Raw genomic sequence first — 13,931 nt, 5'->3', positions numbered from 1 at the left:
AATTGGTGTTAGCCCCCTGTGTTCCCTGTCTGTGCCATAACGTTTAGACTGATTCTAATCTAAAAGGTGAGTTAACAGAGTCTTACATGGATTCATGCAGTTTTTGAGCAAAGTACAATATAACTCTGCAAGTACAAATTCACCCCACAAACCTATATGTATAAGTGTGCATGTGGGTTTTTGTGTGTGTGTCTGTCTGTGGTGGGGGGCTGTGAGTATGAGAGAGAGTGTATATGGGTGTGTATGTGAGTGTTGAGTGTCTGTCTCTGTGAGAGGGTGCATGTGTGAATGTGTGTGTGTCTGGGTTGGGGGGTTGTGAGTGTTTGTGAGAGAGTGTATATGTGTGTGTATGAGTGTAGAGGGGTCTAAGTCTGTGAGAGGGTGCATGTGTGAGTGTGTATGTGTGTCTGGGGTGGGGGTTTGTGAGTGTCTGTGAGAGAGAGTGTATATGTGTGAATGTAAAGTGGTCTAAGTCTGTGAGAGGATGCATGTGTGAGCGTGGGAGTGTGAGTGTTTGTAGGAGTGTATGAGTAAAACGTGAGGTCTGCAGATGCTGGAGATCAGAGCTGAAAATGTGTTGCTGGTTAAAGCACAGCAGGTCAGGCAGCATCCAAGGAACAGGAAATTCGACGTTTCGGGCCAGAGCCCTTCATCAGGAATGTAGGAGTGTGTGAGAGTGTCTGTGTGCGTATCTGAGTTAATATGTGTGTGTGTGTTTGTGTGTGTGTAGTGCAATGGTGGTCACCTGTAGTGTGACATGAACCCAAGGTCCCAGTTGAGGCCCTCCCTATGGGTATGGAACTTAGCTATCAGCCTCTGCTCACCCACTTTTTGCTGCTGCCCATTCATCCGTTGCCGTAGCCTTTGCTTGCTTTCCCCAATGTACTGAACCTCAGGGCGTCCTTGCCTGCAAAGTATAAGATAGACAATGTTGGCTCAGTCACATGAGTACCTATCATGTACATAGTGGGAGGTGTCCCCACATGTAATGGTGGTATCCATGTCCACACTCTGACACGTCTTGCAGCACCTACCGTGACAGGGTTGTATGGAGTTGTTCTGAAAACTGGGCAGCTTGCTACGAACAATGATCTGTTTGAGGTTTGGTGGTTGTTTAAAGGTGAGCAGTGGAGGTGTGGGGAAGGGTCTTGGTGAGGTGCTCATCCTCATTGGTAATATATTGCAGGTCATGAAGAACATGGCATAGTTTTTTCCGCTCCTGGGATGTACTGGACAATGAGGGGTACCCTAACGGTTGCAGCACGTATCTGTCTCCTGAGGACACCAAGTACATGGCAGATTCTCATGTGACTCAGCCAACGCTGTCTACCTTATACGTTGCAGGCAAGGATGCGCAGAGGCATGGTACATTGGGAAACCGAGCAAAGGCTACGACAACGGATGAATGGGCACCGCACAACAATCAACAGACAGGAGTGTTCCCTCCGAGTTGGGGAATACTTTAGTGGTCCAGGACATCCGACCTCGGACCTTTGGGTGACCATCCTCCAAGGTGGATTTCAGGACAGGCAGCAGTGAAAAGTGGCCGAGCAGAGGCTGATAGCTAAGTTCCGTACCCATAGGGAGGGCCTCAACCAGGACCTTGGGTTCATGTCACATTACAGGTGATCACCATTGCACTATACACACACACAGATACTCCTGCACACACACGTGCACCCTCTCACAGACTTAGACACTCTATACTCACATACACACACATATACACTCTCTTTCATACTCACAACCCCCCACCCCAGACAGACAGACAGACACACACACACAAATAAACCTACATGCACACACATACATATAAGTTTGTGGGGTGAATTTGTACTTGCAGAGTTACATTGTACTTTGCTCAAAAACTGCATGAATCTATGTAAGACTCTGTTAACTTACTTTTTAGATTAGAATCAGTCAAACGTTATGGCACAGACAGGGAACACAGGGGGCTAACACCTTCAACGTATTATGATTAGATTCCCTATAGTGTGGAAACAGGCCCTTTAGCCCAACAAGTCCACACTGACCCTCCAAAGAGTAACCCACCCAGACCCATTTCCCTCTGACTAACACACCTAGCACTATGGGCAATTTAGCATGGCCAATTCACCTGACCTGCACATCTTTGTGACTATGGGAGGAAACTAGAGCACCCAGAGGAAACCCACACAGACACAGGGAGAATGTGCAAACTCCACACTGACAGTTGCCCGAGGCTGGAATTGAACCTGGGACTCTGGTGCTGTGAGGCAGCAGTGCTAACCACTGAGCCACCATATTATCTGGCTGACACCATTGCTACAGTTAACCTGAGAATGTAAATTCTAAAAAAAGTTTTGTGATTTACATATGAAAGAAGTGAAACTATTATGATATTCTAACATGAGAGACTCAACAAACAATCAAAGTATTTTTCAATGTATAATTTTAGTTACATCACACTGTAAACTTTTGTGACATATAGTTGCGTTCTCCACAACCACCTGATGAAGGAACGGTGCTCTGAAAGCTGGTGCGTCCAATTAAACCCGTTGGACTATAACCTGGTGTTGTGTGATTTTTCTACTTCTAGACAGGCTGACTTCATTCTAACGTTTAGAATTTGTAGGGTAAAATTATGCATATATTTGGCCATGTTTGTCATGATTGGTTAAGTCAGTTTTTCTTCAAAAATGTTTCTTTTCAGTCTTTTAAATCTAAACCAGTGGTTTCAGCCCTCTCATTAAATGAAGTCATTTCGATATAAAGAATGATTGAAATAGCATTGAGCAGGTTGCATGGGGCATGTTGTGAAGAAGTTGGATGTAGCAGACCACACATTGTGAATGACTAACCAATGGTCCCCTGGCACAAAGAAGGAAGTATGAAGCCATTTTCAGGTTAAAAGCTGTAATATTTGCAAGCTGGTCAATAACAACGCCACAACAAAGAAATTCTGTATTCGTCCAATACCGGTGCAAGAATGGAAGAATTAGTTTGTGGTGAAGAAGATGCCAGGACCAAAATTGACTTGAAAGTTTGAGAAACATGTATCAGAATGGATCCTTGAAAATTATCATCACGAGAAATACAATGTTTAGATACGGATTTAAGTGGGCCAACTCAAGCCCTGAATCAAGCAAAAATTTCAGAGCAACAGCTATTGACATAGCCACTTCAGAAATTGCAAAGGACTGGAACTGCAGCAAAATTGTTCAAAGACTGCCAGAGATCAGAGATCTCTACCAAAATGGCCAGTTTCCAGGCGTCCTTATCAGCCAGTGACAACGGCATGAGTACACAATGGCAAATGTGTGAGATGGCCATGAATTTTGATGTGAAACTGCAACTGAACTGTTGAAAATAAAGTTCAAAAACAGTTCTTGTGAAACCACAGGACATGAGAAGGCAAGATTAACAGTGATACCGGGCTGCACGTCTGACAAAACAAAACTTGGTCTGCACCCTGTAAAATATCCTGTTGGAAGTTTTGTGAATAATTCTCACTTAAAACTTACAATAATTTTCAAATATAAAGCTGTTTGGAAATCAAGTTTTCTTAAAGAGTTAATATGTATATGCAGGCCACTGGTTAGCTGCATGTGGATAGAGAGCAGTTGTGGATCACTAATATCACTACTGAAAGAGTGCAGTATGCAGAATTATTTGGGTGGGATATGTTCAGAACGAATCCGAGATCAAGAGGTGCGTGTGAAGAAATAATACTCAAATTACATGTATAATTGGTTGTCTAACATCCATAACTCAATAACCCATTCAAGGATCATCTTCCCACAAAATGGAGTAAATACACGGTTGACAAAGAAATATTCTTATCAAAGAGTGGAAATATATGTGCACCTATTGCAAAGACAGTGGGCAGAATCCTGTGGCCTGTGAAGAATGTGTACCGTGGCAAGAAATCTGGGAGAAATGCTTTGGAATTAAGCTGTTGCATTTCCAGAGACATCAAGACGAAACTACCAGCAGGCAGTGGTGAGATGCCTATTATCTAGGATTATTACTTATTGTTGGCTTCACTAACTACAAATCTGGCTTCAGTAACAAGCAGCTGCCTATCCCACTATTTGCCACAAGGAAACCTTCCTCTGTCATAGGGTCAGAGGTATCATTGTTCATCAATGATTGCACAATGGTCAGCACCAATCACGACTCCTCAGATATTGAAGTAATCATGTCCAAATTGAGTAATTCCTGGACAAAATGCAGATTTGGGTCAAGAATGGCAATTTTCATTCACACCACACAAATGTCATACAATGTCCATCTCCAACAAGAGTGAATCTATCACCCCTTGACATTTCTTCACTGAATCCCCCAACATCCTGAGGGTTACCATTGACCAGAAGCTCAACGGATTCACCATTTAAATACATTAGGTACAACAGCAGGTCAGAGGCTAGGAGTCCTGTGGCAAGTAACTCACTTTGTGAGCCCCCAAAGACTGTCCATCATCTACAAGACACATGTCAGCAGTGCGGTGGAATATTCTTCACTTCTCTGGATGGGGTGCAGCTCCAACAATATTCAAGAAGCTACACACCATCCAGAACCAAGCAGCAAACTTTATTGCCCCTAAAATCATGAACGTCCACTCCCACCACCACTGACAGTCAGTAACAGGAGGGTGTACCTTATACAGGATGTACTGCAGAAATTCACCAAGGCTTCTTAAACAGTGCCTTCAAAACCCAAGACCACTGCTATCTAGAAGGACAAAGGCAGCAGATACATGGGAACAGCACCAGCTATAAGTTCATCTCCAAGCCACATATCATCCTGACTTGGAAATATATCGTCGTTCCTTCAGTGTTCATGGGTCAAAATCTTGCACACCTTCCCTAATGGTATTGTGGGTTTACTTAGAGCAGTTCAAGAAGGCAGATTACCACCAGCTTCTCAAGGGCAACAGGAATGAGCAATAAACACTGGTCCAGCCAGTGATGCCCACATTCTAAGAATGAATAAAAGAAATAGATGTTGACAACTGCAGGCATGTTAGGGAATTTCAAAGGTTTCCAAACTTGTCACTTGTCCCTCTGAACCACCATCTTGGATACCCAGCAACAACATCTCATGGCATTCTCCAGGGCATCTGCACCCTCCTATCCATGAATGGTGGTACCAGATATCTGTCAGACTCTCAGGACCCTCATGGCTTCTTTTCTGTCCACCTACACTGCAGTTGAGTGCTGCTTTTTGGCACATACTGGAAACTAACATTGTAATGCTGCAGTTAGGACACTTTCCATGCAGCAACAGATATCTAGCTCATGCATGGACTTGGCTGCAGGTTAGGCCTCTTCCCTTGCTTTTAAGCATTTATTCCCCTTGGTCCTACCTGGATGCTGAGAACAGCCCTGCCTTGTCTTTTTGCCTTTTGCTGCCTCAGCCTGAGCTATCAATATCACATTACTTCTATCTTGCCTTGATGTTTAGCACTGACATAGAGGCTTCTTATGGTCGTCAGTAAGCTTCATTCACAGCAAGGGAGTCAGCCTTCAGTAAGAGATTCCTGAGACAGTCCAGGATCTCTGACACAGTCCGTCAACCATTTAGGGTTGTCAAGGTTAGGGTCCTTTCCTAGCAAGAGGTAAGGGATCAAATGTCTAGCAACACACCAGCTGCCTTGTCTCTTTCTGCCCTATTGTTGGCTGTCTGCCTCTTGTCATGAGAAAAGTCACGGGATCAAGTGAAATGAAAGGAAGTGGCACAGTAGTTGATGCCGGTGCAGGTAGGAAAAAGTGGTGGATTATCCTGAATAAGTGAACAGGCAACATCAAGGGCAGGCAGGGTTGATGATATTGGGTGTACAGGCAGGGAGAGTGAGTGAGGGAAGATGTTACAGGCAACAGTGAGAGTGGCAGAGAACAAGGAATAATGTGTTTGCAGCAGCACAAGTAGAAAAAGTCTGAGGTATCGGAGACAGTGTGAGGTATGGAGAGGGTGTGAGGTAGCGGGTGGGTATGTGAGATGGCAGGGTTGGTGTGACATAGGGAGAGGATGTGAGGTTGGGGGGGTGAGGTAATGGGGAGAGTGTGATGTGGGGGGAGGGTGTGACGTAGGGGTGGGGGTGAGTTGGAAGAGAGGGTGTGTAAGGTGGGGGAGGTTTTGTGAGGTAGGGGGTGAATGTGAGGTATGGAGAGAGAGGTAGTGAGGTGGATGTGTGAGGTGGAGGGAGGGTGTGAGGTGGGGGGAGAGTGTGAGCTGGGGGTGTGTGAGGTGGGGGGTGGGTGTGAGGATGGGGGAAGGGTGTGAGGTGCGGGAGGGTGTCAGGTGGGGGAGAGTGTGAGGTGGGGGGTTTGCGTGTGAGGGGGAGGGTGAAAGGTGAGGGGTAGGTGTGAGGTGGGGGAGGGTGTGAAGAATGGGGAGGGTTTGAGGGATGAGGTGGATGTGAGGGTATGAGGTTGGGGGAGGGTGTGAGGTGGGGGTTGGAGTGAGGGATGGGGAGGGTGTGAGGTTGGGGGAGGATGTGAGGTGGGGGGGTGGATGTAAGGGATGGGGTGGATGTGAGAGATGTGGAGGGTGTGAGGTTGGGGTGGGTGTGAGGGATGGGGTGGATGTGAGGGATGGGGAGGGTTTGAGGTGTGTGGGCGTGAGGTAAACGGGGTGGATGTGAGGGATGGGGAGGGTGTGAGGTTGGGGGTGAGTGTGAGGTGGGGGTGGGTGTGAGGGATGGGGAGGGTGTGAGGTGGGAGTGGGTGTAAGGTAGAGAGGGTGGATGTGAGGGATGGGAAGAGTATGAGGTTGGGGGAGGGTGTGAGGTGGGGGTGAGGGTGAAGGATGGGGAAGGTGTGAGGTTGGGGGTGGGTGTGAGGTGGGGGGTGAGTGTGAGGGATGGAGAGGGTGTGAGATTGGGGGTGGGTGTGAGGTGGGGGTGGGGGTGAGGGAGGGGGTTGATGTGAGAGATAGGGAAGGTGTGAGGTGGGGGGTGGGTGTGAGGGATGGGGAGGGTGTAAGGTGGGGGTGGGGATGCGGTAGAGAGTGGATGTGAGGGATGGGGAGGGTGTGAGGTTGGAGGTGGATGTGTGGTGGGGGGTGAGTGTGAGGGATGGGGTGGGGGTGAAGGATGGGGAAGGTGTGAGGTTGGGGGTGGGTGTGAGGTGGGGGGTGAGTGTGAGGGATGGGGTGGATGTGAGGGATGGGGAGGGTGTGAGGTGGGGGTGGGGATGCGGTAGAGGGTGGATGTGAAGGATGGGGAGGGTGTGAGGTTGGGGGTGGGTGTGAGGTGGGGGTGGGGGTGAGGGATAGGGTGGATGTGAGGGATGGGGAGGGTGTGAGGTGGGGGTGGGTTTGAGGTAGAGGAGGTGGATGTGAGGGATGGGGAGGGTGTGAGGTTGGGGGTGGGTGTGAGGTAGGGGGTGGGTGTGAGGTGTTGGGAAAGTCTGAGTTGGGGGAGGGTATCAGGTGGGGTTTGGGTGTGGGGGTGTTGTGAGTTGGGGGGAGGGTGTGAGATGGAGGGAGGGTGCGAGGTAGCAGGGTGGTGGCAGGGTGGTGGAGAAGTTGCAGCATTGCTCAAGATGGCTGAAACTATACTGTTTCCCCTTCTCTGCCACACCCAGGACAAATGCCATTGACCTTGCAGGCAGCTCTGTACTGACTGTTAATGTGGGTGTATGGTGCCTTTTAAAAATAGCATGGATAGGAAAGACACTGGTCTATTTCAGGACATCCTGATAGTGGTGAGTATTTCCAGGTACAGCCAGTGGTACAGTTAAGCTAGCACCATGTGACAGCATCACCATGGGGACAGGTTGGTAGTGAATGAAGTGAGTTTGGGACGATATGGCGAGTAGTCTTGCTGTATTTCGTGGAGAGAAATCCTCTGTCAAACTCAGTGAAATTGATGCTTAGCTAAAATACAACAAAGGTTCAACCTCAGACTGAGATGATGAGAAACGACTTCTCTCAGAGAGTTGTGAATCTGTGAAACTTACTCAGAGTGCAGTGTACGCAGAATCAACCAACAGATTCAAGAAAGAAATAGATATATTTCTGATGAAATGTGGGGTAAAGGGCTAGGGCGAGCCAGTTGGAAAATGGAGTTGCGACCTGGGTAAGATCAAGGTTGATCATGTTAAATGACGGAGTGGGCTCAAAGGGCTGAATTCCATACTCCTGCTCTTAATTCCTGTGTTTTTATGTTTTACCATCTATCGAGGGTGGTGTCTGCACATAGTCCTGGGTCCTGGTCAGTTGCTTGCTTGGTGTGATCATTCCAGGCAAATATCTGCCTACAGTCCGGGGTGTGGTAAGTGTTCCATGCTGTAGGGCCATTACAAACAGTCAGCAGGATCACCTACTGTCAATCACGGCCAGAGTCTGGTCAAGCTTTTCCTGGGGCTGTCTGTCAGAGTCAGTCATGGAGTTGAGAGCAGTCAGTCCTGAGGGTCAGTACACTAAGTGGTGGAGAGGAGGATAAGGGTTGAATGGCAAAGTAGTGGTCTGCGCTGATAGGAACTGGGGTCATTCAAGACAAGGTCAAGTATGTGTTGAGGTAGGGACTGGGCCAATGACAGGGGAATGTCAAGCTGTAAGAGGAGTACTGAATGGGAGGGTGTGGAAGCCTATGGGAGGGAGAGATTATCAGCAGTGATCATCACTGTGGCTAAGGACAGGTAAACTTAGTGCCTGGTGACTAGTCAGCAACTGGGGCAAGAGAGTGGAGCTGCATGTACCAAGAAGCATGCACCATGCCAGCTATATACTCTGAGCAACCTGTGTTTAGTCCAGCTTTACTGTTACATTGGTATGATGATGTTGCAATAGTGGGCTGGGTTTTCAGCCAGAGTTTCACGAAGGTGTTAATGTCAAGGATGCCTGTCTACTCTGGGAAGTCTGGTGAATGGCAAATTCTTCCAGGTACAGTGAGATGGTAGAATGGGACAAGAAAGGTGCTATTGGGGTGATCTAGGTAGTTAATATGACAGGCAACCCATAGTCCTTATAACAAATACTACAAGTCGATCCTCGGTAAAGGCAGAATTCTAAACCTATAACTAATTTTGTCTGGAAGTAATTATAAAATAGTGGAAAAGCAGGTTGCACCGGGCTCTGTTCTGGAGTTGTTTGCAAGTCAATTTGTATGCAACTCAGAACATAATGCAGGATGATGTAGAGTCATAGAGTTATCGAGATGTACAGCACAGAAACAGACCTTTCAGTCCAACCAGTCCATGCCGACCAGATATTCCAACCCAATCTAGTCTCACCTGCCAGCACCGGGCCCATATCGTTCCAAACCCTTCCTATTCATATACCCATCCAGATGCCTTTTAAATGTTTTTAAATGTTGCAATTGTACCAGTCTCCACCACTTCTTCTGGCAGCTCATTCCACACAGGTACCACCCTCTGTGTGAAAACATTGCCTCTTAGGTCTCTTTTATATTTTCCCCCTCTCACCCTAAACCTCTGCCCTCTAGTTCTGGACTCCCCGATCCCAGGGAAAAGACTTTGTCCGTTTACCCAATCCATGCCCCTTATAATTTTGTAAACCTCTATAAAGTCACCGCTCAGCTTCCAACGCTCCAGGGAAAACAGCCCCAGCCTGTTCAGCCTTTCCCTATAACTCAAATCCTCCAACCCTGGCAACATCCTTGTAAATCTTTTCTGAACCTTTTCAAGTTTCACAACATCTTTTCGATAGGAAGGAGATCAGAATTGCACGTAATATTACAAAAGTGGCCTAACCAATGTCCTGTACAGCCACAACTTGACCTCCCAACTCCTGCACTCAATACTCTTGACCAATAAAGGAAAGCATACCAAATGCCTTCTTCACTATCCTATCTACCTGCGACTCCACTTTCAAGGAGCTATGAACCTGCACTCCAAGGTCTCTTTGTTCAGCAACCTTCCCTAGGATATTACCATTAAGTGTATAAGTCCTGCTAAGATTTGCTTTCCCAAAATGCAGCACCTCACATTTATCTGAATTAAACTCCATCTGCCACTTCTCAGCCCATTGGCCCATCTGGTCAAGATCCTGTTGTAATCTGAGGTAACCCTCTTCGCTGTCCACTACACCTCCAATTTTGATGTCATCTGCAAACTTATTAACTGTACCTCTTATGCTCGCATCCAAGTCATTTATGTAAATGACAAAAAGTAGAGGACCCAGCACCGATCCTTGTGGCACTCCACTGGTCACAGGCCTCCAGTCTGAAAAGCAACCTTCCACCACCACCCTCTGTCTTCTATCTTTCAGCCAGTTCTGTATCCAAATGGCTAGTTCTCCCTGTATTCCGTGAGATCTAACCTTGCTAATCAGTCTTCCACGGGGAACCTTGTCGAATGCCTTACTGAAGTCCATATAGATCATATCTACCGCTCTGCCCTCATCAATTATCTTTGTTACTCCTTCAAAAAACTCAATCAAGTTTATGAGACATGATGTCCCACGCACAAAGCCATGTTGATTATCCCAAATCAGTCCTTGCCTTTCCAAATACATGTACATCCTGTCCCTCAGGATTCCCTCCAACAACTTGCCCAACACTGAGATCAGGCTCACCGGTCTATAATTCCATGGCTTGTCTTTACTGCCCTTCTTAAACAGTGGCACCACGTTTGCCAACCTCCAGTCTTCCGACACCTCACCTGTGACTATTGATGATACAAATATCTCAGCAAGAGGCCCAGTAATCACTTCTCTAGCTTCCTACAGAGTTCTAGGGTACACCTAATCAGGTCCTGGGGATTTATCCACCTTTATGCGTTTCAAGACATCCAGCACTTTCTCTTCTGTAACAGCAGTCTACAGGCCCCTACAGTCTATACCTTCCATATACTTTTCCACAGTAAATACTGATGCAAAATACTAATTTAGTATCTCCCCCATTTTCTGCGGCTCCACACAAAGGCCGCCTTGCTGATCTTTGAGGGGCCCTATTCTCTCCCTAACTGGCCTTTTGTCCTTAATGTTTTTGTAAGGAGTCTCCTTAATTCTATTTGCCAAAGCTATCTCATGTCCCCTTTTTACCCTCCTGATTTCCCTCTTAAATATACTCCTACTTTCTTTATACTCTTCTAAGGATTCACTCGATCTATCCTGTCTATACCTGACATATGCTTCCTTCTTTTTCTTAACCAAACCCTCAATTTCTTTAGTCATCCAGCATTCCCTATACCTACCAGCCATCCCTTTCACCCTGACAGGAATATACTTTCTCTGGATTCTTGTTGTCTCATTTCTGAAGGCTTCCCAGTTTCCAGCCATCCCTTTACCTGTGAACATCTGCCCCAATCAGCTTTCAAAAGTTCTTGCATAATACTGTCAAAATTGGCTTTTTTCCAATTTAGAACTTCAACATTTTAGGTCTGGCCTATCCTTTTTCATCATTATTTTAAATCTAATAAAATTATGGTCGCTGGTCCCAAAGTGCTCCCCCACTGACACCTCAGTCACCTGCTCTGCCTTATTTCCCAAGAGTAGGTCAAGTTTTGCACCTTCTCTAGTAGGTACATCCACATACTGAATCAGAAAATTTTCTTGTACACACTTAACAAATTCCTCTCCATCTAAACCCTTAACACTATGGCAGTCCCAGTCTATGTTTGGAAAGTTAAAATCCCCTACCATAACTACCCTATTATTCTTACAGATAGCTGAGATCTCCTTACAAGTTTGTTTCTCAATTTCCCTCTGACTATTAGGGGGTCTACAATACAATCCCAATAAGGTGGTCATCCCTTTGTTATTTATCCATTCCACCCAAATAACTTCCCTGGATATATTTCCAGTAACATTCTCCCTCAGCACAGCTGTAATGCTATCCCTTATCAAAAATGCCACTCCCCCTCCTCTCTTGCCTCCCTTTCTATCCTTCCTGTACCATTTGTATCCTGGAACATTAAGCTGCCAGTCCTGCCCATCCCTGAGCCTCGTTTCTGTAATTGCTATGATATCCCAGTCCCATGTTCCTAACTATGCCCTGAGTTCATCTGCCTTCCCAGTTAGGCCCCTTGTATTGAAATAAATGCTGTTTAATTTATTAGTCCTATCTTGTCCCTGCCTGCCCTGACTGTTTGACTTGCTTCTGTTCTCAACTGTACCAGTCTCAGATTGACCTCTTTCCTCACTATCTCCCTAGGTCCCACCCTGCTCCCCCTGCATCCCCCCCTCCCCCACCTTACTAATTTAAATCCTCCCAAGGAGCTATACAAATTTCCCTGCCAGTATATTAGTCCCCTTTCAATTTAGGTGCAATCTGTCTTTCTTGTACAGGTTACTTCTACCCCAAAAGAGATTCCAATGATCCAAAAATGTGAATCCTTCTCCCATACACCAGCTCTTAGGCATGCATTCATCTGCTCCACCCTCCTATTCCTGACCTCACTAGCTCATGGCACTGGGAGTAGCTATTCTTAAACACAAGAAATGTTCATATGTCAGAACTTTAAAATTACACCCCTGCATAATCACATTTGTAAGTACAAGCATTCGTAAGTCTACATTTGTAAATCAGGGACACCCTGTATGTCGGACAGGAGACATTATATGTTTAAGCATTCTCATCAATTAAAACCTAATGTAAAGTTAACAGCTTGACTACCATTGTAGCCAGAGATTTTTGTAAATTGCGCAGATCTATGTGCTAAAGGAGTGGCATCCTTAGCTTTTAGGAATTCCTCAGCTGGCCTATCATCATAACTAGCACTAACAGGATGACAGTCTATTCCTTCAGCTGACAGAAATGAGCATATATCTCTTCACTGTTCTACCCAGCAACAGGAGAATTCATGAGGACCTTCAGTGCAGCCCCTCAGGAAATTACACACATACTTGAAGAGAAAAGATTTCCAAGGACGGTGACAGTACAGGCTTACCGGGCGTCGGGAAGAGTAGTTAGTTAGAATGCATACTTTTTTTAAGAACTGCATTTTAACCAGAAGATGCTCTTTTCAGCAATTGAACAATATCAAAAATGGTAGATCTTCAAAGTTTGCAATTGTATGTTTTGAAAACATCTGCATTTATTTTAAAATTTGTTCACCATTCTTGATTTCAATCTGATATAAATGATTTATGGATTTGTAGTGAAAAGGATTGAAAAAACCTGAAAAGGTAAGCATGGGGAATTGGAACAACAGAAAACCTGATTCCGAACTAAGAATTGTTTATCTTTGTATTTAAGTGCAGGCCATTGCTCTCCCCAGTTGCAGCCTCTCCTTTTCCATTTCCCACAACCAATTCTTACCTTCCTCTCCTGCTTCAGTTTCAATCAGGGCAATCTGCTCCTCACTCTCATCTGAGCTGACTACATTGTCCACGTCCACCACGGTGGAGCTTGTCACCTTACCATCAGCACTGAAGGAGCTTTCTGACAGGGCTCTCTCATTTCTCTTTTTTTTCCTCTTTGAATCCTGCTTCATCGTACTTCTCATTTGCATAGTTTTGCACTTGTTCATGCTGAAGGTTTTGCTTTTCATATCTTTTGCTTTTATAATCTTTTCGGCAGTGGAAAAATCATGTTGTCTTATTTGTGATGTTGTTGAGGAATGGGATCGAACCCGGGAGTTCCTTTCCATTATTCCTACAGATCCACTGGTGAAAGCTTAGCCTCTCTGCAAATTCAGGTTGATTTTGCTAATTTTATACTTATGGTCTTTGCATCTTTCAAAGACACTTGGCTCTCCTCCCTGATTTGGTAAAATGCCAAGGGTCATATTTTATTAACCAAAGACCCAGGTTAGCGTTTTTCTAAATATTTTGCTTACGTAAAAGGGAGTGATTGACTGCCTAAATTTAATTAAATTCACCCTCCCAAGATAGTGGGTGTTCACTGCTACAGTGTTAGATGACCAAAATGATCATGGACAGTTTACAGTGTTACTAAATTATACAGGAATGGACTGGAGTATGCGAATGATGTAACAAAGTATATTGCACCAGATTGCTAAATAATGTCTTTATGCCCGCGC

General features: G+C 45.7%; 1 protein-coding gene across 1 annotated transcript in view; it reads right to left on the bottom strand.

Moving 5' to 3' along the window:
• Positions 1 to 13,538, bottom strand: part of LOC132818504 (podocin-like) — a 48,769-nt gene extending 35,231 nt beyond the window's left edge. Inside the window, exon 1 of the mRNA XM_060829564.1 lies at positions 13,208 to 13,538. Coding sequence (XP_060685547.1) covers positions 13,208 to 13,538 — 331 coding nt within the window. The remainder of the gene's footprint in view (positions 1 to 13,207) is intronic.
• Positions 13,539 to 13,931: the final 393 nt, after the last annotated feature.

Source organism: Hemiscyllium ocellatum, chromosome 9 (assembly GCF_020745735.1).
Source record: "Hemiscyllium ocellatum isolate sHemOce1 chromosome 9, sHemOce1.pat.X.cur, whole genome shotgun sequence".
Classification (NCBI taxonomy): Eukaryota; Metazoa; Chordata; class Chondrichthyes; order Orectolobiformes; family Hemiscylliidae; genus Hemiscyllium; species Hemiscyllium ocellatum.
This window is presented reverse-complemented; position numbering and strand designations above follow the sequence as displayed.